Below are 24,660 nucleotides of genomic sequence, written 5' to 3' on the forward strand. Positions count from 1 at the left end.
TGGGAACCAAATGATTGGCAGCCAAAGTCATTTTCTCTAATGACCCACAGTCTCTCATTTGCTTCTCTCTGTGTTTCTGGGTCGTTCCCTCTCTACCTGAAGTCTGGCTTTCTCTGCTTCGGCACACGCATGGTGAAAAAATGACCATTCTAGCCCCAGCCCAGCATGACTGCTGAAGTCTGGTACCCAACCCCATTCAGTTGAGGGAGAATCTGATTTGCTAGGCTTGGGCCAGTTGTCCACCTGTGCTTTGATAAGCTGTGGCAAGGGGACAGAGTCGCCTGCAGGTCCACTCCTTCAGCAGGGGCTGAGTGATGGGCAGTCCTCAGAGAAAAGGGGGTGGTTGGACAGGTACCCAAAAGGTGTTTTCTGTGTGACACTGAAGGGGCTAATAGATTGGTAAAGGAATTCAGAGCTTTTAAAGGAATTGAAAATGGAGATGGTTTTTAAAAGTGAGAGGTTAGTTCAGGTAAATTCTTTGAGCAAAATCCAAAAAAGCTACTGCTGAGTCATGGTTGGGAGGAAAATATGAGTAGGGAGTTTCAATCTGGGAAAGGATCTTATTTCTGCTTTGGACCAAAGTTGCTGAGAAATGACTCTAGCCTTCGACTCATGGTGAAGTGGACTGAAAAACAAGGACAGCTGAAATCAACTGTGGGCGAAGGGGGAGCACAGGCACCTTGTTGTGTGCAGTGCAAGACCCTGCTCCTCCGACAGCTTTTGGAGTGTGTGTAATTCATCCTAGCTGAGCATGATGTGTGCCAACAAAGAACTTGGTGTCAGGTAGAAACAGTGCAGGGGAGGAGAGTGGCTTGCACAGATCTTTGATTCTTTAAGTTGTTGCTTTAGAAAACGCTTTCCTTTGCCTGGCAAAGGCAGGATTTTTGTTTTCAAACCCAATGAAGCATATTTGTCCTAACTCTTTCTTTCTCATTTCATTAAAAATTATTGCGTTCTTTTTCCTAATAAGGATTGTTTTTTTAATCTTACCAAATTAAAGTCGGCTGAGGAAGTGAATGTGCCATACATACACCAGGAGCTCAGCCGAGTGCCTGGGGACAGAGTGAAAAGGAAGTAGGAAGTCCTCAAGACCCCGAGCCGCCTGCTGTGTGTGCATCAGCGCACAGCCCCCTTAAGACAGCTCACCTGGCTCTTGGGAGCCAGTGGAAAGAAGTTGAAAAGAACCCTCTCTAACTATGGCCTGTAACAATGGAAAGGATTCACTGTGGTCACTTACGAAACTGTAGGCTGTTTTTTTTTTTCTAGAATCTGCCTGGTGGCTTCAGTGAAAAGAAGAGAGCAAAGAAGGCCCTATGTAGGAAATTATAATGCAGAGTTCTATTTTATCTTATATTTTTGCCACAGTGAATGTTTGCACATGGGCGTGTTGTTCATTCCCTAAATACTGAGGATGGTAACGTTCGCGATTCTGTGCTTTGCTTTCCCACCCAGTTCTAATGCCAACTTAGACCCCTTCTTTGTGCAGCTCTGTGTAGTCACTACTAACTGATCAGAGTCAAAAGCCACTAACAGGTTTACAGTCTAATTGCTTAAAATGTTAATGACATAATCACAAGACAATAACATAGGTGATGCTTTCACTGTATTAGGTAGGTAGGTAGAGGTGATGTTTTGCGTTACATGTGAGATGAATTCTTTTCTCGTTACTTTCGTGTGTGCATGTGTGACTGTTACAGCTACAATATTAGCTGTTATCAGACTCTTCGCTGCGCCATGGTTTAAATAGAATGGTTGACTTCTCTGACTGCAGTTCTACATCCCTGTGGTGTGATGCTGTGCCTCCACTTAATCCTTGCATCAAGTTGTACCCACATTTCAGCACGTCTCTGAACCCGCTCAGCCCAATATTTATCTGAGAAACGTCACCAAAACCATAAGGAAACTCAGTTATGTCCGAATTTAATTTTATACATTGATGATAGTTTGGCAACACCCGTGAACATCTGTGAGCCATTGTTTATTCCTGTTGGGGACCATGACCTTTAATGGGCTTTGTTGTTTGTTAAGTCCCAGCTGAAACTGCCTTTGCTAATACTCTTCGTTTAAACGTGCAAATAACATGGAATTCTCTGGTACTCATTTTTTGCTATAACATTTTGCATTTGCTTTGAGTGCAGTTAGTAATGGGGTCTGTAAATAAGAACGGTGCTGTGACTCAGCGATAGGTCACTCAGACCTCCCCCAGGTGGGCATTTTATAGTTACGTGATGTTATCCTAAGTTGTTCTGTTTCTGTTACCAGTGGACATGGCACATGCCTGATGTGGTTACATATATCCACACCTCCCTTTCTCCCTTTTAAAAACATAAAAAGTGGAACTGTGCCAACTGTTGTGTTTTGAATCCTCAAGTTTACTTGGTTCTGTTTTCTCTTTCCCCAGAGTTGGAGCTTTTCATATTGCTTTGTTTTTGTTTTTAATAATTAGTTATATTTCTGTTTTATTTTTATTGAGCTCCTTAAAACTGAATCAGAGCTAGTATTTCATCTCCCATTTTGGGAATGGCTAGAATATTAGAAACTCAACAAGGCCCTGTTTGGGGAATAAAGTTAGGAGGCAATGATAACTTATTTCAATTAAGTTAGTCTTGAAAGTAACAGCACTGCAACTTACCCTGGGTAACTGACTTGATCTGTGGTTATTTAAAGAGTCTTGTAGAGGATTTATGTCCTCGGTACAGTGAAGTCTTATTGCAACTGCTCATATTTTCACATTCAGCTAAGTTCACCAGTAAAATTCTTTTTGCCAGTAAAAGTACATAGTACATCTCAATATTTTGCGTATGTATTGTTTATATGCTGTACAGGGTTGTATATAAAAAAACATGTGAAGTCATTTATGGCAATTTACTTTCAAGGTTAATTTTGACCATATACATTGTTTCTTTGCATGCTGACGTTTGAACTTACCCATTCTGGATAATGAGCATCAAGACAGTGATAACTAATATTTACTGAGCCCTTAAATGTGTGCAGTACCCGTCTGGGTGCGCTGTCTACGTTGTAAGAGGTGATGCTGTGCTCCCTCTACAGGCCAGACCCCTGAGAAGCCAGTGGTTATTAAAGCCAAGAATGCTCACAATTGCTGTGTTGTCACAGCCAACCCTGCCTGAGGAAGCCTAGGCCTTATCTCCTTGGGCATAGATAGAGCTGGGCATTCAAGGAAGCCTGTAGGCCGTTATGAGGGCTTTGGCTTTTCCTCTGAGAAGCCTTGAAAGTTGGAGAGTTTGGAGCAGAGGGCCGATGTAGCTTGACTTAAATGCTGATAAGGTGCTGCTGGCTGCTGCCTTCAAGAGTAGATGGGTTGGGGTGAGGCAGGGTAGATGGAGGGGCAGAGGCAGATGCAGAGAAAGCAGGTAAGGAGCTATTACCTTATGAGTCCAGCTGTTGCCTTAGTATTAGTCCAGAAGGCCGATGAGGGCGAGACCTTGTTAGTTTCTAAATGTATTTTGAAGGTAGAGCTGACGAGATTGGATGTAGGGTGGAGGAAGAGGGCAGAGTCAGCGAAGATAGCCAAGGTTTTTGGGCTGAGCAACTGCAAGAAAGGAATCTTCATTTACTGAGGAAAAAAATTGGGGAAGAAACACTAATTTGTGGGTGGATGGGTATGAGTTAGGATTTGAACGTGAGATGCCTGTGAGAGAGAGCCGGTGGCGGTTTTGAAAACGCAGTTGGATATGCGTGTCTGGGGTTGATGGGCTGGGTGGTTTGGGTGAGGAGATTGAACAATAGACCACTTACTTGCTTGTTTGGCCAGAGCTTGCCGTCTGGCGTGTCTCCAGGGGCTGAGTAGGACGCTAAATGAATGAGGCGATGGGGAGCGGGTTGGACTGTGGGAAACACCGTCCCGGTGGTGCCAGGTCTTCTCTCTTTTTAGAAAAGGTAGAAAGTTGGGATTTTTATCGGAAGTTTCCTACAGTATTAAATGCTGAAAGTGAGGGTGTGGAAAAGGAAACGAGTGGGAGGGACTGCTCTAAAAATCTGAGGGTGAGGTGAGCAAAAGGACATAAAAAGAGGCATACGTGGGGGTTATGGAGTGGGGTGTGACAGACCGAGCGCGTGAGGGCGGGAAGGCAGACGCGGGGAGGGACAGAGACCAGAACAGTGCACACCTGTGCACGTGGCTTGAGAAACACGTAATTATGCAAACAGCTTGAGCCCCGCAAGTGCCCTTTCCTCGTGGCACTTCTCTCCATCACTCTCCGAGGTTACCAGTGCTCTGAACTTGGTTTTCCTCTCTCCTGTGCACATCTTTACACTTCTACTAAATGTTGTTCGAGGGGATACACAAATGTGTGACTATTTTGCCTGTTAGCTTTATATGAATGGTATCATACTCTATGTATTTTGTAACTTGCTTCTTTTAGTTAACATTTGGAAAGATTTATCTATGTTACTAGTATGATCTTATAATTTCTCTTCACTGCTAAATGTCCATTGTAACACTGTAAAGCTATTTATTCTTCTGGTAATGGACCTTTCAGTTGTTTCCCAGTTTTGATTGTTATAAAGAACACAGCAAGGACCGTTATTGTGCTCCCACCCTTGTGCATATGTACAGTGCCTTTTCTAGAGTATATACTTAGGCATCAGACTGCTACATTAAAGTCAGTTGTTTTTTTCACCATTTTAGCATCACAGGCTTGCGTATCTGATGAAAGCTATGGACCTAACCAGAAAGATTATCTTTTCTAATATGCCTCCTTGGCCTGTAGTAGGGGCGCAGTAATATTTATCCATTGCATACTTCCCTCCTCCTCTATACCACATTCTAGAGAGGGACTATAAATAAGAGCTGGAGGCAAGCCATTGGGTAGATTTTTGTAGATCCTCCTGTGTTTAACGATGGGAATCACAGCCCTCATGCAGGTGCCTTGGCAGAGACAGCCTTTTGTTTGTTTGGATTTTTTGTTTAAAAATTATCCTTAAATGGCTGTAGGCCATGGATGTTTATTCCATCCACGTAGCCACGTGCCCCACTGCTTCCTATTGCATTATACCTGGGTGTCACATGTTTGTATTACTTCCCTGGCCACTGAAGACATGAGTTTATGAACCCTGGTATATATTCTCAGTTGTCTTACTGGTGCTCTTTTGTTTATTGACTTAACAAGTCTGTGGGTTGGGTAGGGCTCAGCTGGGAGGTTCTTTTGCTGGTCTGGTTTTTTTTTTTTTTTAACTTGATATATATGTATTTTAATATTTATTTATTTGGCTGTGCTGGGTCTTAGTTGGCGCGTGTGGGATCTTCATTGCTGCACGCGGGATCTTTTAGTTGCGGCATGCGGGCTCTTAGTTGTGGCGTGTGGGATCTAGTTCCCTGACCAGGGATCGAACCCGGCCCCCCTGCATTGGGAGCACGGAGTCTTAGCGACTGGACCTCTAGGGAAGTCCCCCTGGTCTTGTTTGTTTGTTTTTTAAATAAATTAATTTATTTGTTTTAATTTTTGGCTGTGTTGGGTCTTCATTGCTGTGCGCGGGCTTTCTCTAGCTGCAGCTAGCAGGGGCCACTCTTCGTTGCGGTGCGCGGGCTTCTCATTGTCATGGCTTCTCTTGTTGCAGAACACAGGCTCTAGGCACGTGGGCTTCAGTAGTGGTGCAGGCTCAGTAGTTGTGGTGCACGGGCTTATTTGCTCCGCGGCATGTGGGGTCTTCCCGGGCCAGGGATCGAACCCGTGTCCCCTGCATTGGCAGGCGGATTCTTAACCACTGCGCCTCCAGGGAAGCCCCCGCTGGTCTTGTTTGCGGTCTCATACCGTTGCAGTCATTGGCAGCTGGGACCGGAACATCCAAGATTGCTCTCTTAGCTTGTCTGGCACCTCAGGAGGGATAGCTAGGAGCTGTGGCCTTCTCCGCGTGGCTAGCTTAGGCTTCTGTCTACGGCAGATGGAGCCCGGGAGTTAGCATTCCGAGAGGGCATGCGTCACAATTGCTAGTGTCTCACTGAGGAATCCTAGCACATTTGGGGGAGGGGCCTACACTAGGGGTGAGTGCCAGGAGTCGTGGCTCACTGAGGGTACCAGGCTTTCCCCGTCCTGACAGGTACTTTCGTGACAGATGGAAACCAGACAGGCTTGGGACACCAGGCACCTCTGAGGGAAAGCATGAGATACCATAATGAAAACTGGGGACTAAATGAAAGTTGGCAAATTGTTGAATCCCCATCCCTTTCTTCTCCCTGTCTGCCAGAACTCTGAAGATTGGGGAATTTCTCTCTGAGGAAAAGGTTGCTGCAAAGAAGAAACAATCCAAGGGACAAGATGATCTCTTGAAAATTCTAAACATGATAATAGGAATGAAAGAACTCAACAGAAGGGTTGGAAGGTATAGCTGAGGAAATCTCCCAGGAAGTAAAACCAAAAAACGAAGAAATGGTAAATAGGAAAGAAAAAAAAAATTAGGGGACCAATACAAGAAGTTCAAAACCCAGCTATTAGGAAGTGTCATTGGTATGCTCCCATTTTCCAGCTGTGAAAAGTAAGGCTTTGCTAGGTGACTGGCTTAAGGGGGGTCATGTGGCTAACCCTGAGGTGAAGTTCAAACCCACGTCTCTTTGACTCCCAGCGGCACGGACCAGGCGGTTGAGTACCGGCCCCTGAGCACCACATTGGTTAACGATCACAGGGTTGGTGTGGAGCTGCCTGTCACGCGTTCAGGCACTACCCAGTCCCGAAGGGCTCTCCGTAAAAGACTAACCTTTGAGATGATTAACATAGCTACAGAAGCCTTTGACTCCGGAGAGGAGACAGAATGAGGCAGAATGAGTCAGATTGCCTTTGTTTCCTTGATGCTGATGATTAAGGTCAGTAGTTGAGAAAGATGGGAAGCACAGAGAGGGGGGAGAAGCATTGGAAACGCTGTGGTATGGGAAATGATAGAAGTTTATCAGGGAACAAATAAAAAATCTTTCCCAGAAGCAGTGGGGCAGTAGCTGCAGTGTTTGACCTGGGCCGCATCATCACGAAAGCGTCTGGCTCCGCGCTGTAGCCTAGGAGAGGGAAGGCAGCGGTGCCGGCACCGTGGAGTCCCGGCAGAACCCAGAGGACTTTGCGGTGTCTGGATCAGGTTAGTTACCCTTCCTGCTCCTCCACCCTCAAACTCAAATCAGGGCAAAAACTCAAGGCATTTTAAAAGCAGTGAATCCAAAAATGAGACTCTGGGAAGTGAGAAACGTATTGACAGTCTAGAGGGGGCACCAGTATTCAGGTGACTCATGTGACAGGCACTCTTGAGAGGCGCCTCACACGCACATCACCTTAGTTTACCCTCGGGAATCTTGAGAGGGAGGTGTTCAGGGACCAGGAGCGGCGCTGCACCCCACTGCCCAGTGAGTATGGGCAAGGCAGGAGTGCGGGCCCAGATACATTGCCCCCGGCCATCTCCCAACTGTGAGAAGTGACAGTTATTCGAGAGTAAACTCCCTGAGGGTAGGGAGCTCATCTCTGCGGGTGTCCTGCCTGGCCGTGGGGGCCCTGCCCATTTGCTGAGTGAGTGAGTGAGTGAGTGAGTGAGAAGTACACGAGTGAATGGTCGTGTGTCTGGAGGACCGCTTATTGAACATCTCATGAAAAGTGCCCGGCTCCGTGTGTGCGCCCCCCGGTGTTCAGATTTGGATACCATAACTTGAATTTTAGAGTGCTCCTGTGGTTTGCAGAGCAGCTTCTCATGTTGGTTTGGTATTGGGAGGTAAGTGGGTATTACCCATCTTACAGCTGAGAAAAGCAGTTCATGAGTTAAGCGGTAGAATGTCAGTGTTTTTTCACTTACGGCATTGTTTCCCCTTAGGTTGTCACTAAAATATGAGTATAATGTACTGCAGGCTCTCAGTATTCTTGAATGCCCTTGTGGATATGGTATACTGTTAAAATATGATTAATAAAATTATCTAGTACTTAATATCATAGTTGGGAAAGTGGATAAAATTTCTCATTAACAGCACCAAATCGACACTTCAGAATGCCTGCCAGGAGATGACAGGGTCCAGTGCTGCTTCTGACACCCCTTTTTGTTGCTCAGTTTACTATTATGATAACCCAGTGTGGTCTAATGATTTTTTTGAAAAAATACAATTATGATGCTGCAGGAATCAAGGAAGGAAGACAGAAGCGGGGTCGGTAGAGCTTGCTCTTGTGTGCAGGGTTAAGGACTAAGCGTGTTGTCTATTTTCCATTTATATATGAGAGCAAATGTATATACTTCTAAGCGGCATTACTATCCGGAACAGCTAAATTTTACAGTTGCTTGGAAGTGATTTCCAAGACAAAGCGTAAAAAGTAACATCTGCTGACTATTGTAATGAGCGCTTTATGGAGAATGGTAGGTGGCCCGCCGTTGCAGAGGATCGAGCGGAGTCGAATAAGCAATCCCTAGGGCTTGGTGTTCTGCCCTGGAGACTGGCACCGGCTTTAGAAACAGTGACACAGGCTTGCTGTACAGACCAGCGTGCAGCCGCGAGTCAGCTGACACCGGTGTTAGGTTCATGGTCTGGAGGAAGTGGAATAAAACGGCCATACTCATCACACCTTGAACATTATGGTAAGCAGAGTCTTTCCGATGGAATTGTGTAGTCAGAGTTGTGCTTATGACTAATATCTGCCATGTTTTTTAGGAGTTTTTAAGGAAAGGACAGCTCTCCTCTGGCCCATTTCCCTTTCTTCTTTTGTCCTGTCTCCTGTTAAAAGCTGTGATATGATGTGGATAGACTGTAACTATCAATGTTTACAATTAGCTGTTTTCATTGTAATCTTTCTTGCTGCTCAAACTGTGTAACTGCGGTTTCTTGTTGAGGATATCTGTAATACTTTGCTGAGTCATTTTGGGTGAAGTGAATGGGGTAGCGTCTATTTTTAGCCCCTCAAGGCCCTGTGAGGACGACAGGAGGCAGAGTCCTGTGCGTCTGTTCGGGTTGTGACCACCTAGAGAGACTCGATTCCAATTTAAATAGGGCTTTCTGCCACTGAATAAGTAAAAAGTTCCTAGGAAATAACACGGTCACTTTTTTTGTACCTTGTAAAAGGTTTTTCTTTCCTCCTGTGAGAAATAGAGAATTTTAAAAGTTTAAAAGTCTGCATAGTAAAAGATTTGCTTTTGCCTGTTTCCATCATTCATTTTTCTTTAGAGTTTGGCTCTTATTCTTTTCCTCCCAATTTCAGACTCTTCCATGCACTCTCCTTAAATTTTACCCCAGTTCTGTACAGAGGCTAATACCCTATTCATGACCCTTAAAGTAAAGCTTTCACATTCGCTTGCAGTAATGACGTATGTTTTCCACCTGCTCTGTTTGTTCCAGTCATGAGTGTTCACTTTAAGAGAAAAAAAAAAGTCACCTGTTTTCTTTAGACCATGTACTCCCAGAGGACCACGAGGAGATTTTTGTGATTTTAATTTGTATTGAGTCTCGTACAAGCCCTTGCTCGTACAGATATTGAATAATAGTTTTGACAGTGACTGACTTTTAACCGTAAGATGGGCATTTAGGTCCTTAGGCTCCCCCGTGAGCAAGATGCTGTATCCCTGGGAAGACAGAAGCCTCTCTGGGAGGTACATTAGTATTTTCACATTTTCTCAGTAAGTGCCGGTGAATATACTTTATTAGTAAAATATGTATACTAAATTGAATCTAGAAACCTATAGTTTTTAAACTCTTATGTTCATTTAAATATCGATCATGTGTTTCTTTTGAAACGTGGAAGATTTGTAAAGCTTTTATATTAAGACAAAAGTATACAAATACCTGACTCTTACATACCTGGCAGTAAACTATGTGCATTTCTGTTCCCACGCAGAGCTCTGGTATCGAGACTTTAGTGGAGGAGCTCTGCTCCAGGCTGAAGGACCTGCAGAGCCAGCAAGGTGAGAGTGCCGCCTCCAAGGGCTATCCACGCACAGGGGGGTGGAGTCACCAGATCTTAGAATTGATCAGAAAAGAAAGGCAACAGGAGCAATGTCTTTGTATTCAGTGTGTCACCAGGCCAGTGTCACGCTCTGTCTTTAGCTGTGAGTGGCTTCTGGGTCATTCCATAGCCATCACTGGTCGATAGATCCCTGCCCTCAAAGGGATGACTTAATCCACAAGTGCCCTCGTGGAAAGGAGACGTTTCATTGTGTTTGTCTTCAAACTGAAGCTCAGGGATCTGGAGCAATAATCTCTTATCTTTCCCATCCTTCTCCTCCCCCCCACCCCCCAAGTTAATATTTGCCTGTTGACATCAAGGCCTGCAAAGGTGTCAACTAATTATTTTAGGTTTGGAAGGAACTTTTGCCTTGACTCTTGAAATTCTTGGAAAGGCAGGCTTGACAAGCTCATTAAGTCATTTTGATTCGTGAACCCTCAGAGCTTCTTTTCTCAACTTTCCTGCAAGCCCCTAGAATAAGAGTGACCTATTAAAGTTAAGGATCTTTATTTTACATGTCCTCTTCATGGTCATTTTGCTGCCCACCAAGCCTTGAGCGTTCTTTTTAATAAGGGCACAATTTATTTGTTCTAATCTGAGGGCAGTATCATGAGCTAAGCTTAGAGTAGAGCCCTCTGCTTCTATTTTAGTTGAAACCCAGCCCTCACCTAGATGTTAAGTAACAGAGAGCTAACTGTAATAACTTTCTTTACAGATTAGTGTTAGTCAAGATGAGGCAGTATGAAGTCGGTGAGTGCAGAGTTTTGTGAGAAAATATTTTTGGAATCTAAACAGGTGTTCTCTCCTTCTGGTGTAATTAGTAAGTACCCAGGGAATTTCAGTCTCTTAATTAAGTGCCTCTAGAGCCTCTGTCAGTGATGAGGTGAACTTCTCTCCGTTCTCAGCCCAACGTTAATGTGGTTTAGCCAGAGAGTTCCCTCTGGCACACTGAAGAAATAGATTTTTATTAAAAAGATAAACTGGTGTAGCGTTCTTTTAAAGCCACAAAAGCCTATGTAATTTCTGATTAAATTTACTTAAGAAAAAAACAGGAGCATTTATTAACTAAATATAAGACAAATCTTTCTGAATTTTTGTTTCATAACAGAAGAGAAGATTCACAAAAAGTTAGAGGGGTCTCCCTCTCCAGAGGCAGAATTATCCCCTACAGCAAAGGATCAAGTGGAAATGTATGTAAGATTGTATTCAGTAATAAAGCGTGCATTTGTTAAAATCAGACTAATAACTGCTACATGGTTTACAGTTTTTTGTTTGTCATATTCTATTTAGTTTGATATTTTATAACTCAGGAATTTATTGAGCACTTACTGTGTGCTTGATGCTGAGAATTCAAAGGTGAATAAGAGGTCTTATCTTTTTCACGCATATTGAATCAATATTTGTGAAATTCACGAATGACAAAAACAAGGCCATTTAATGGTCCATTCATAGAGGACTTTTGAAATTCACGCCAGTCCTTTGAGACAGCTGTAAGCAATTAGGCTTGTCCTTGTTTTATACACAAGGAAGCCAAGTTCCCATTGCTGATTACAGAGGGAACTGGGCAAGTCATTGACCTTGTTGGACTTGTTTCCTAAAGATGCTTTTCTGTCTTTCTTTGTAGATGGTTCGTATTTAAATTGACTGCATTGTAAGGAGACTTCCTTATTATACATTTTATTTGAATCTTCTCAACTTCTAAATCTGAAGGGAAAAAGAGTACTTAGTTGGTTGTGTTGCTGTGCTGTCCAGCACGGTAGCCGTAGCCGTGTGCGGCTGTTGGCCGTTTGCGACATGGCTGTTTCAGGTTGAGAGGTGCCGTGTGTGTCATACCCATCAGCGTTCAAAGACTTAATTTAAAAAGAATGTAAAACACTATATTGATAGTTTTTACTGTTGATTACATGTGAAATGATAATGTGGATATATTTGGTTACGTAAAATATATTATTGGAATTAATTTCACTTTCTTCTTTCGCATTTAATGGGATTCCTAGAACATTAAAAAGTACTTATGAAGCTCATAATATATTTCTGTTGGACAGCTCTGGTCTAGACTGAAAAGGAGAGTCAAGTATAGGCCCTTTGAACACCCGGCCTTTTATCACTTCATGTGTGACCTTGACTTGCCTCCAGAATGACAGTCCCCACTTTGGTAGCCATCCTGACTCTCGAGTCTTCCTTTGTCAGTCTGTCTTGCTCTGAAATCTTCAGTGGCTACCAGTTTCCTAGCAAACTGAAAACCCTTCTTTCCTGTTTTCAAGCCCTCTGAAGCCAGCCTCCCTGGTTTTCCGGCCCTGGGTTCCCAATGGTTGCTGGTCTAATGAGGCACCGCATCTTCGTGTCCTCACACAGGTTCCCATGCCTCACAGTTATACTCACCAGACTGCTGCGCATCTGGCACGTCAAGGCTCAGCTGTGGTCCGCTTTGTCTGATTGTTCTAGGCCTCACCAGCATCCCCTTTTCTGAACACTTGAATTCCAAGAAACCTGCCATTTCTGAGGGTCTGCTTAATGCTGGGCATTGCACTTGCCTCCTGAGAAAAGATTCGATAACAACAGTCACTGAAGGTGTCGTTCTGACTCATTTCGCATGTTAATTCCTTTACTCCTCACAACTCTGTGAGATAGATACTATAATTACTCCGTTTTCTAGGCCACAGAGAGGTTAAGGATCGTGCCTAAGGTCACACAGCTAGGAAATAGCAGAGTGAGGATTCAGACTCAGGGAGTGCGGCTCAGAGCTCATGCTCTCGACTGCTTTGCTCTCCAGCTTTTCACCTACATCTGCTTCCAGTGCTCATAGCAGCCTTGTGAGGTAAGTCATAGTATCACCATCTTACAGGTGAGGAAAGGGACCAAGACATTACATGATTAGCTTAAAGTCACAAGCATAGTAAATGACTGAGCTGAGATTCAAATTCAGATATTTCGTATCAAAATATTACATTCTTTCCCCTGTATTAATTTGTAACTAGTGACTTACGAAAATCCAAATTTTAAAGAACAAAGTCAACTTAATGTATTTTCTAAATATTCCTATAGTGCTTTTCTCACTGCTGAATGTAAGGGTGCTTGATCCATAGAACTAAATATAAAGTATATTTTACGGTATTATTAATTTTTAAAAAGTTACTCATTCACGGGTGACGTAAACGCTGACTCTTTGAAATGAAATATCCCATTTCTCCGATTGGTGATGTTGTTTTTACTATATCTGATACGTCTGAGCGCCCACTTTTGAATTCTCTACTTGCTTTTCAGGTACTATGAAGCATTTCCACCACTTTCTGAGAAACCAGTTTGCCTGCAAGAAATCCTGACTGTGTGGAACAAGTCTGCAGTCTGTTCTTACCCTAGCTCTTCTTCATCGTCCACAGCCCCACCAGCTAGCACAGACACGTCCTCCCCGAAGGACTGCAACAGCGAAGGTGAGCTCATCAAGGAGAGAAGCAGCGACATGCCCACCACCGTGCACGAGAAAACCCAGAGCAAGAGTCAAAACGAGAAGGAGAACAAATTTAGGAATGGCACAGGTGAAGAAAGGCCGGCTTTGTACAAAAAGCAAATCCGACATAAGCCTGAAGGAAAGATGCGCCCTCGCTCCTGGTCTTCCGGCTCCAGCGAAGGAGGCTCGAGCTCAAGTGGTAATCAGGGAGAGTTAAAAGCATCCATGAAGTGTGTGAAAGTGAGACACAAGGCACGAGAAATCCGAAACAGAAAAGGGCGGAATGGGCAGAGCAGGCTTTCACTGAAGCATGGCGAAAAGGCGGAAAGAAGCATGCATGCCGGAAGCAGCAGCAGCAGCAGTGGTTCCATCAAACAGCTGTGCAAGCGGGGTAAAAGGCCGCTGAAGGAGATGGGCAGGAAAGACGCCGGGAGCACTGAAGGAAGAGACCTGCACCTGGAGAGCAGAACCGACAGAGAGTACAAAGAGGAGCCGTTGTGGTATACCGAACCGATTGCTGAGTATTTTGTTCCTTTGAGCAGAAAAAGTAAACTAGAGACCACATACCGAAACAGGCAAGATACAAGCGATCTGACCTCAGAAGCAGTAGAAGAATTGTCTGAATCAGTGCATGGTCTTTGTATCAGCAACAATAATATTCATAAAACATACCTCGCAGCAGGTACTTTCATTGATGGTCATTTTGTAGAAATGCCTGCAGTTATAAATGAGGACATTGACCTCACTGGGACCTCATTCTGTTCTCTGCCGGAGGACAACAAATACTTGGATGATATTCATCTATCAGAATTAACGCACTTCTATGAAGTGGATATTGACCAATCCATGTTGGATCCTGGTGCCTCAGAAACAATGCAAGGAGAAAGTCGGATTTTGAATATGATTCGACAAAAAAGCAAAGAGAAAACAGATTTTGAGGCAGAATGTTGCATAGTGTTAGATGGAATGGAGTTGCAAGGGGAGCGTGCAATATGGACAGATTCTGCCAGCTCTGTGGGCGCTGAGGGCTTATTCCCGCAAGACCTTGGCCGTCTGGCTCAGTTCTGGGAGTGTTGTTCATCCAGCTCTGGCGATGCCGACGGAGAGAGTTTTGGAGGAGATTCTCCAATTAGACTCTCCCCGATCTTAGACAGCACAGTGCTCAATCCGCATTTGCTTGCTGGCAATCAAGAGCTCTTCTCAGATATTAATGAAGGATCTGGTATAAACTCTTGTTTTTCAGTGTTTGAAGTGCAATGCAGTAATTCTGTTTTACCATTTTCTTTTGAAACACTCAACTTGGGAAATGAAAATACAGATTCTAGTGCTAATGTGCTTGGAAAAACACAGTCTAGATTACTAATATGGACCAAAAATAGTGCCTTTGAAGAAAATGAACACTGTTCTAATCTTTCAACAAGAACTTGTAGTCCATGGTCCCATTCAGAAGAAACACGTTCGGACAATGAGACATTAAACATTCAGTTTGAAGAATCCACACAGTTTAATGCAGACGATATGAATTATGTAGTTCCTAGAGTCTCGTCAAATTATGTAGATGAAGAACTTCTAGATTTTTTGCAAGATGAAACTTGCCAGCAAAACAGTAGAACTTTAGGAGAAATTCCGACATTAGTTTTCCAAAAAAAATCTAAACTAGAATCTGTCTGTGGTATTCAGCTAGAACAAAAAACAGAAAACAAAACCTTTGAAACTACGCAAGTATGTAGTGAAAGCAGCCCACGTGGAGATGGCTACAGCTCAGGGGTTATTAAAGACATTTGGACAAAGATGGCAGATAGAAATTCTGTAGCTGTGGTGGAAGTAGAAAGGATTGATGATGAGTTGTTTTCGACAGATGTAAATAACTGCTGCTGCTGTTTGGACGCTGAAGCTAAAATGGAGCCCCTCCAGGAGCCTAATAAGGCTGTGCAGAGATCCGAATATCGTCTGTGGGAGGGACAGAAAGAGAACCCAGAGAAAAGAGCTTTTGTTTCTGGTGAGCTATCAAAGGTGGATGGTGGTGATTACACTACCCCCTCTAAACCTTGGGATGTGGCCCAAGATAAAGAGAACTCATTCATTCTCGGAGGAGTTTATGGAGAGCTCAAAACCTTTAATAGCGATGGGGAATGGGCAGTAGTACCACCCAGTCACACAAAAGGAAGTTTGTTACAGTGTGCAGCTTCTGACGTGGTGACAATAGCTGGTACAGATGTCTTTATGACCCCAGGAAACAGTTTTGCTCCTGGTCACAGGCAGTTATGGAAACCCTTCGTATCATTTGAACAGAATGACCAGCCGAAGAGCGGGGAAAATGGATTGAATAAGGGGTTTTCTTTTATCTTCCATGAAGACTTATTAGGAGCTTGTGGTAACTTTCAAGTTGAAGATCCTGGACTTGAATATTCATTCTCTTCCTTTGACTTAAGCAATCCATTTTCACAAGTTCTTCATGTAGAATGTTCATTTGAACCCGAAGGGATTGCATCTTTCAGTCCTAGTTTTAAACCGAAATCAATCCTCTGCTCTGATTCAGACAGTGAAGTTCTCCACCCCAGGATATGTGGCGTTGACAGAACACAATACAGGGCTATTCGGATCTCTCCTAGGACTCACTTTCGCCCTATTTCTGCATCTGAACTGTCCCCAGGAGGAGGAAGTGAGTCAGAATTTGAATCTGAAAAAGATGAAGCAAATATCCCTATTCCTTCTCAAGTTGATGCATTTGAAGATCCACAGGCAGATCTCAAACCACTGGAAGAAGATGCAGAGAAGGAAGGCCATTACTATGGAAAATCAGAGCTTGAGTCTGGAAAATTCCTTCCCAGGTTAAAAAAATCTGGAATGGAAAAGAGTGCTCAAACATCACTGGATTCCCAGGAGGAATCAGCTGGGATTCTGCCAGTAGGAAAGCAGAATCAGTGTTTGGAATGTAGCCTGAATGAGTCTCTGGAAATCGATTTAGAAAGCTCAGAAGCAAATTGTAAAATAATGGCACAATGTGAAGAAGAAATTAATAATTTTTGCAGTTGCAAAGCAGGTTGTCAGTTCCCTGCTTATGAAGATAATCCAGTTTCTTCAGGACAGCTGGAAGAGGTATGTGTCAGTGTGTATTGGTATTTGGTAAAAGCATTTGATCAGACTTTAATTCTAAAGAACAGTCATTTCAGACAGTGAAAGATAGGGTTAAATTATTGGAAATTTAGTTTAAATGTCTTAAAACTTAGCAGCATTCTGATGATTTTTACAGAAGGACTTAACGTGGATTTGATATTCATAAATTTGAACTAGACAGTAGACATTTTCTGCAAAGATATTTTTAAATAAATCAGGATATGAGATGTTTCTGTGTTGTCTTAATGTGCACGTACTGTGCTTAAAGCAAAGCCTCCTGGCATGTAAGTGCTCCAGCTTTCAAAAATTGATGAATCCAGAAGTCGCTGTTTACTCTTCAAAAGGTCCTTTGCTCTTCAGAAGTGGCAGCAAAGGGTTTCTTTACATAGGAAGCCTGTCTGATTGTCTCTGAAACACTGATTAGCTTATTGAAACTTACGTTTTACATGTAAAATAAATTACATCTCTATAGAATTCTCTAAAATTTATCGTGGTACATGTAAAAATTAAGCCACAATCCAAATGCAACAAAATAGCTTCTACAGAACCCATACAGGTGGACTTTGCTTTATACGAAGTACATATTCCTGAGGTTACATGAATGATATGGGGCAACCTATCAAATGAGGTTAACAGTAATAGCTTTGTTAATGGGAGTCATTGTACCATTTGACTATTCCTGAACTGAGTGAGTATACAAGAGATAACACTTAAGGCAATAACCTGTTTCACAAAAAAAGCACAGTGCTCTGCCCATTTGCAGCCATTATTTGATACAGCAGTGCCTGGCCTTTTTCTAGGGGCAGCTTTTAAGAAGACAGTTGGAGGTGTTTAGAAGTCAGGCCACCTGTGGCTGGAGAGCAGCTGTGTCGCCCTTCCTCCCATCTGTCCCCCCGCACACTCTGACCCCCCTTCACATGGCTCAGTCTCACTGGTACCATGAGGCTCCCTCAAGCTCCCATGTCCCCCACTGACGCATCCCTCATTCCTCTTCTCTCCCCTGCTGCATCCCCACCTGCATCAGAAATCATTTCTCCCTTCTTTTAATTTTCATGTGCTCTATGCCTCTTCTTTTAATTGCATTTGCCCTTTTTCATGAGTCATTGATGTACTTTCTTCATTAGATTATAAGCTCCTTATGGATACAGGTCATGCCTTACTCATTTGTCGGCTAGGTGCTGAGGTGTGGACCTGAGTGCATGTGATGGTCGGTAGCCCCACAGGCAACTCGAGAATCAGTGCTCCCATGAGCTGGCCTGGGGATGTTTAGACATGAGTTGAACCCCACTGAAACGCTGAAATCTGAACTGCTCTGAACAACAACAAAAAATAATGTTAGGCTTTATCTGTTTGTTTATTGCCCCACTTTTCTTCCTTAAAAATTCCTTTACGTACTTTGTATTTCACCTGGTTCCAGATTGGGAAGAAAGAAAAAGAGGAAAGGAGCGAGATTCTGCATCATACCATTACCATATTCCTTAGCTTTCTAGCATGTTGATGTATTTATGTGTTACCAGAATTCTGCGTTGTCCTGAAAGGTCTTGGCTGCCAGTAAAGTCCTCAAAGGACACGGGGGTTGTCCGATGTCCTAGCTGTCATCGGTCCTCACAGCCCCGCTCTCTCAGCAGCATCGCTTACAGTTCAGAGCCGGGGGGGAGCTCACTTCACAGGTTCATCTGGGGTACAGAAAGGTTGAGCGTGGCCTGAAAGGACAGGCTGGGGCCAGATCTGTGCCTTTTCACTCTCTCACACTGCCTGTCAGTCTTGGGGAGCTCCTGCCAGGGTCTTCTTCCCCTCCTTTCCTGAGGGAGGGCAGTCTTTACAGAGGGCAAAGCTCTGTTTTAAAAGTCACTAGCTGCGGGGCTTCCCTGGTGGCGCAGTGGTTCAGTCTGCCTGCCAATGCAGGGGACACGGGTTCGAGCCCTGGTCTGGGAGGATCCCACATGCCGCGGAGCAACTGGGCCCGTGAGCCACAACTGCTGAGCCTGCGCGTCTGGAGCCTGTGCTCTGCAACAGGAGAGGCCGGGGACAGTGAGAGGCCCGCGCACCGCGATGAGGAGTGGCCCCCGCTCACCGCAACTAGAGGAAGCCCTTGCATAGAAAACGAAGACCCAACACAGCCAAAAATAAATAAATAAATAAAATAAATAAATTTAAAAAAAAAACCAAAAACAACAACAACAAAACACTACAGTTCTATGTAATCAAAAGAAAAACATAATTAAAAAAAAAAAAAAAAAAAGTCACTAGCTGCCAATCTGTTTCAGAGCAAGTGGTCTAGAAGGTAGGATTTCTAATAGAATTGGTACCCAGGAACATGAATTATGATCCTTTTCAAAAATTTAGTTGAGTTCAATTCAGCAAACATTTATTAAACATTTACATGTTCTGTGCCCATCGCTAAGGTAAGTGACCTGGATGAACAAGACACTGTCCTTGCCCTGGGAGAGAGAGTTCAGTCTAGTCCTGAAGACCAGTTGGCAAACAGATCACTTCTTTTCCTTGACGTAGGTAATTCACTCCGGGGTTCCAATTCAGGAGTTACAGGAGGGTATGTACACAGTGCACGGGTCCCTCCCCAGCGGCAGCCGTGAGTGTGAGGCCCGCTGCGTATCCTCCGAGGATACTGTGTGCTTGGAGAAGCAAATACCTGTTCACGTATGTTTCCTCCTACTTTTTTATTTATTTATTTATTTTGGCTGTGTTGGGTCTTCGTTTCTGTGCGAGGGCTTTCTCTAGTTGCGGCAAGCGGGGGCCACTCTTCATCACGGTGCGCGGGCCTCTCACTGTCGCGGCCTCTCGTTGCGGAGCACAGGCTCCAGACGCGCAGGCTCAGTAATTGCGGCTCACGGGCCTAGTTGCTCCGCGGCATGTGGGATCTTCCCAGACCAGGGCTCGAACCCGTGTCCCCTGCATTGGCAGGCAGACTCTGAACCACTGCGCCACCAGGGAAGCCCTACTTTTTTTTTTTTTAACTGAGATGACACTTTATTATAATCACCCTTCCTTTTTTATTTTCTGCATATTATTTCATTGTATGGATGTACCAAAATTGCCTAGCCAGGTCCTTATCTTTTAGGCTGTTTGGGTGGCTTGGGGAGGGTGAGCATAGGGTGCCGTGGGGTCCCGGAGGAGAACCGACCCGGCCCGTGAGAGTTGAGGAGGGCTTTTGCACGCACCTGAGCATCCAGGGCAGAAAGGAGGAGGCAGGACAGGACGCTCCAGGCAGAAGCAACAGCGCGCACAAAGGTAGAGAGGCTTGAAGTTTCTCACGTGTGCAGGGGAGCTGCCAACATTTAGGTCGTGGCTGCTGAAGTAGGAGCGAAAAGGTGAGGAGCAGAGTGTGCCAGGGTGCCCATTATTTGTGCATGAGTTGGTGGCAAGAGCGTTGTCTGTGTCACTTGCTTGATTGCTGCCTCCATGTTGTGCACTTTAAGGCACAGAGAAGCAGTAGAAGGCCCCGCCCTGTCTCCGGGAATTCCTAGTCCAGGCCCGGAGAGGAGGCCTCCCGCCAGGAGTGTGCCAGGGGAGTCGGAATGCTCGGATGAGCGGAGGGTGCTCGGGCCCAGCCCCCGTGTGCCAGCTCTGTGCCCACTGCTGTGCCACCATTACCCTACTGAATGCCCGTAGTGACTTGCCGCCGTGGGCTTATTCCACCCGTGGCGGCTGCGGACACGTAGGCCCAGAGGGTGGGATGCCTGCCCCAGACCCCAGTGTAAGGGCAGAGCCCAAGTTCCTTCCAGAACGGGGCGCTTCCCGTCAGTAAAGGAAAACTTAGGACAGCAGCGTCCCTTGCTGGTCTATGTTGCACAGGGTATCTCTTCATCTACATTTCCTCTCTCCTCTTCCAAAGAACAAGGCTTATTACAGGAGGCTTTCTTTTCCTTCTTTGATGCAAATAACTGAGAGCTGACTGTGTCAGAGGGCACTATTCAGTGCTCTATTCCCAGAGCAGAACTCACCTTTCTCTTCACCAGAACTAGGACTATCTAGTGAGAATTTAAAGCAGTGAGCCTTAACCTAACTTTCACCTTCTAAAAAATTACTGAGTATTACATCTGTGGCTAAAGACGTTTCTGATAAGCCTTTCTGGATCAAGTTCATGTTCTTCTCTCTCTTTTTTTTTTTTTTTTAACTGTTTCATTCATACATTAAATATTTATTAAGAGCCTACTATGTCTGGGCGCTATTCTAGGTGCTAGGTATAAAGGAATAGACAAAGACCCCTGCGTTTGTGGAGGTATATTCAATCAACAATATGAAGTTACACAGTATGTTAGAATCCCAATGCTGTGGAAAAGAAGAGCCGGATAAGGGATGTGGTGGGATGGGAGTGCTTGGAGGAGTTTGCCATGGTAAATGCGGAGTCAGGGCAGGCTTCCTTGCCAAGGTACAACTGAAGAAAGGCTTCCAGGTGGCACGTGAGCCAAGAAGCTACCCGGAGGGAGCGGGAGAGCACTGCTGAGGCAGAGGTGTGCCTGGGTCATCCAAGCTTGTGTTCTGTTCCGCTTTCCATTTCTTCCATTCTTTCTTCATTCTTTTCGTTCTCAACCAAGTCAGAAGTTGAATTAATACATTAAACAGACATTATTTAAGCAAAGCCTGGTTATCTTTTGCAGCCTAGAAGTTGGAAATAGCTAAGTGGAAAGATGTCATAACGCATATTCATTGACCATGTATTCGGTGTAACATAAAACAGGAAAAATAGTCCTTGCTGTTGGAATTGACATTCAAATGGAGAATGCAGAAAATATCCTAAAACTGTGCCAGAAACGGCATGATCTAACAGTGATTTCAGCAGGGGAGGGAGAGAGAAAGTGGTGTGCTAGATAATCAGGGACTTTGGCCCGGGGGAACCTTTTCTTGAGGCCAGCAGACATGGAGTATCTACTTCGTGCCAGGCCCTGTTCCTGGAGGTGTGAAGATCAGTAAGATGGGCTTGCTGCCCTTGCGCTCACCGTCTGGTTCTGCCTGTATCTCACCTCCTCCTGTTCATGCTGACCCAGCCCCCCGGCTACACCTCGGGCCCCTCCAGCCTGCCTTCCCCCACCGCGTCCTGTCTGTCCCAGTGAATTCTCCCTTTTCTTACTCTTCACCTCACTCGCACAATCTCAAGAAAGGATTAAAGATAAGTAGTCTGACTGCACTCACATGAATAAAACACTGATCCTTCCACAGCCTGCCCCAGACACTTTCTTTCTCAAATAGGAACTTGTTACCTTCAAATCCATCTCTCTTCGATAGTGCCTTGGGGATGATCGGGAGACTTCTGTCCAGGGAGCCATCCTTGCTCCTCCTGGATAGCACCAAGTAATCTGTTCGCAGATAGGTATGCCTTGGAGAGAAGGCAGAGCCTTTCCAGAAGGGTCTTACAGTGCTGTGAATTATGTGCCAGATGCAGGAATCAACCTTGCATTAACTGCAGACCTGGCATGTTGCTGGCTTCATTTGCGTTAACCCTGGCCTTGTTGTCGCTGTTGCCCTTGGTATCTGTTTATCTAATAGGTTTACTAATTTTTATCGTTAGAATACTCTGCACGAGAAAACGGTGAAGGTTAACTGACTGCTCTGGATAGACAGCAGAAATTCTTCAGTTTCTAATTGAGGGGTATTTCTGAAAAGTTAAATGAAAATCAGAATTTGAAATATATTTCCCATTTAGTAAGTAATAAAAATCACACATTACTGAATCAAAAAGTTTTTGATAAAGTAAAATAATTTACTTTGTTTAGGAGAGTAACAAAATCCTATTAGAGAATTGAAGATCATCAGTTGCTAAAACAGTTCAGGTTTTAAACTTGAACATGTAATGAAATGTCTTCTAAAACAAAGGCGTATGCAGTGTTTACAGGTCGTATGCATCGGGCAGGCACTTGTTGAGACTGCGATGGGTGATGGGAGTTGCAGAGATGCCCAAAGCAGGCCTTACTTACCCTGGGAGGGCCTGTTGTCAGGCACAGTGAGGAAGCAGCAGGGAAGACCCCCAGCACACCAGGATGTCCCCGGGGCGGCTGCCCCCGGCCACGCCTCCTGACGACCGCCCCCGAGGACGCTCCTTGATCACGCGTGACAGCCACACTGCATCTAGTCCTTGCTGCCCAGGCAGGTGGGCGCGTCCAGCTGGGACGTGAGCGCTCCACCGGCGGAGGGTGGGCGTGGGCGCCTTCCCCTCTGCCAGGGCCGTGGGTGTGCACGGAGTACGGGGTCCCTCCTGGTCTCAGGAGTCCTGCCCTCCTCTCATTTCGATGTCTGTTTCCTGTTTTGCATTTGAATTACTATCAGTTTTATTACTTGGTTTTAGTCTCAACTTCCTTCTGGTTCTCATCAAAGCAGATAATTGTTATAAAGACATTAGGTTGGTAACTCTGCCTATAAAACTTCCTCTGTCCCATTTCTTCTTTGACGCCCTCCTGCCTGAGTGTGTGAAGGAGAAGAGGGTCCTCCTTACTTTCTCTCGAGCACCTCACACGAGCCACCCCGTTATCTCTGTACTTCCAGAATCTAAAAACTTGCCTTATTTGAGGCTGTTTCCTTATGTTTTTGCCTTGTCAGAGTTTTGTTGTTTTTTAAAAAGACTTTTTATTCCATTTCCAATATAAGTGCTTTTTAAGAAAAACTTCCTTTATATGCTATGAACACGTTGGCTTTTTGTATTCACTTTGTCTAGAACGGTAAAAACAAAAAACCAAAAAAACCCTCACCAGTTCAGAAATCCTGGGTTTGTAGTCCACAGTTAATAACGCTTGAATTTTTTCCCCTTTATTTTGGAAGTTTGTGAACTTTGTCTATATTTGGTTTAATCTAAACAGTTTCCTGTATTGAACACTGATGTACAAGGAATAAATAGAAGTCAAGAAAAACAGACCTGGTGGGAAAAAGCCTTGTACTCTCCTCTTTTTCCTGCCTCAGAATGTGAAGGTAAGAAGACCTGCATTAGGTCATTCATTCATGCACTCAGACTTCTAATTCATTAAGAGCAGTAAATCCTTTTGCTGTAAAAATCAGTCCAAAAACATTCTGTGTGGCCAGCGTTTGTCAGGCACTGGGGGCGCAGAGATGCACGAGGACTGGACCCTGCTCTAACGCCCATCACAGCCTGGCGGGGCGGGGCGTGGAAACGCACAGGAGCAGCACCGGCCCTGACGGCTCCGTGCCTGCTCCCCGTGCGAGGTGGAGCGGGGAGTCTTCAGCTCGGGGGGGCCTGCAGGAAGGGCCCCGGTGGGAGGGCTGGGGAGAGGTAGTCCCCGTGACAGGAGCGGCCTGAGCCAAGCCCGAGGGTCTGCAGCAAGTCGGGCCGGGGGACAGGGACCCACTGGGCCCAGCTGGGTCGTAGCTGAGGCTGGAGAGAGGCGGGGGGCGGGGATGGGGCGGTGAGTTGGCGCGGAGGTTCGGGAGCTCCGCTGAGTTAGGCAGAGTTGAACAGCCAGGAGGAGAGGGCCACTTAAAGGAGTTCACGTTGGAGCGTATCAGGTCAGGTGTGTTTTTTAAAACAGTTCTAGCAGCAGAATGGAGGGGGGAAGGACTTGAAAAACTGGAGAGCCCCTGCTGGGGTTCTTAGGCTCTTGCAGTGATCTGGGTGTGACAGGATAAAGGCCTGGACTGAGGCACTCGTGGGGGCATAGAGAACAGCATCGAGAGGTTTTGTGGAGGATGCCGGAGTTTGCTGAGTGACTTTCTGTGAGTAGTGAACAGCAGGAGGGAGTTAGGGGAGACCGGGTAGAGAGGGACATCGGAGCAGTAGCAGATTTGGTGAAGATGATTTTAGTCTGTGAGCCTCCCAGGTGGACATACTCAGAAGCTATAAAAAGATCCTGATCTGAAATGTTGGGAGAAGTGAGAACTAAGGAGGCAGACCGAGTGGTCAGCTCAAGACTCTGAGCTTGTGCAGACCACCGTGGTCCCCTGGGCTGTCAGCTGCAGCACTTCATCAGCGGTCTCTCCGGTCAGAGCCCTGGGGGCAGGTCAATCTCCTGTTAGTATTTGCATGTTCGCGTGTGTGTCGTCTCCCCAGCTCATGTGTAGTTAACCTGGAGCAGTGACGTTCCTGACTGCCCGCGGGGCCTTGCACACGCTGGGGGCTCCAGACGCCCTCGCAGCCTGGCCTCAGCCGACTGGGGGGAAGGCTGGGATTGTTTGCTTCTCTCTGTTCTGTGGGCACAAGAAACGGCTTCCCCAGCCCTGCCT

The 24,660-nt window shown here is 45.3% G+C and overlaps 1 protein-coding gene across 10 annotated transcripts in view; it reads left to right on the top strand.

Annotated features, from left to right (window-relative positions):
* The window catches only part of KIAA0232, an 88,198-nt gene that overhangs the window by 56,600 nt on the left and 6,938 nt on the right, over nucleotides 1–24,660 (top strand). For 5 of the 10 annotated variants that reach the window (XM_082391434.1, XM_082391427.1, XM_082391431.1 and 2 more), the window contains exons 4-7: nucleotides 9,804–9,870; nucleotides 11,020–11,101; nucleotides 13,176–16,458; nucleotides 23,286–23,394. In XM_082391434.1, the coding sequence (XP_082247560.1) occupies nucleotides 9,804–9,870; nucleotides 11,020–11,101; nucleotides 13,176–16,458; nucleotides 23,286–23,394 (3,541 nt within the window). Of the gene's footprint in view, nucleotides 1–1,088; nucleotides 8,554–9,803; nucleotides 9,871–11,019; nucleotides 11,102–13,175; nucleotides 16,459–23,285; nucleotides 23,395–24,660 lie in introns of those variants that run through there. The other 5 variants (XR_014244480.1, XM_082391432.1, XM_082391435.1 and 2 more) reach the window with 4 other exon arrangements.

The sequence above is a fragment of the Balaenoptera borealis genome (assembly GCF_965194805.1).
Source record: "Balaenoptera borealis genome assembly, chromosome: 4".
NCBI lineage: Eukaryota > Metazoa > Chordata > Mammalia > Artiodactyla > Balaenopteridae > Balaenoptera > Balaenoptera borealis.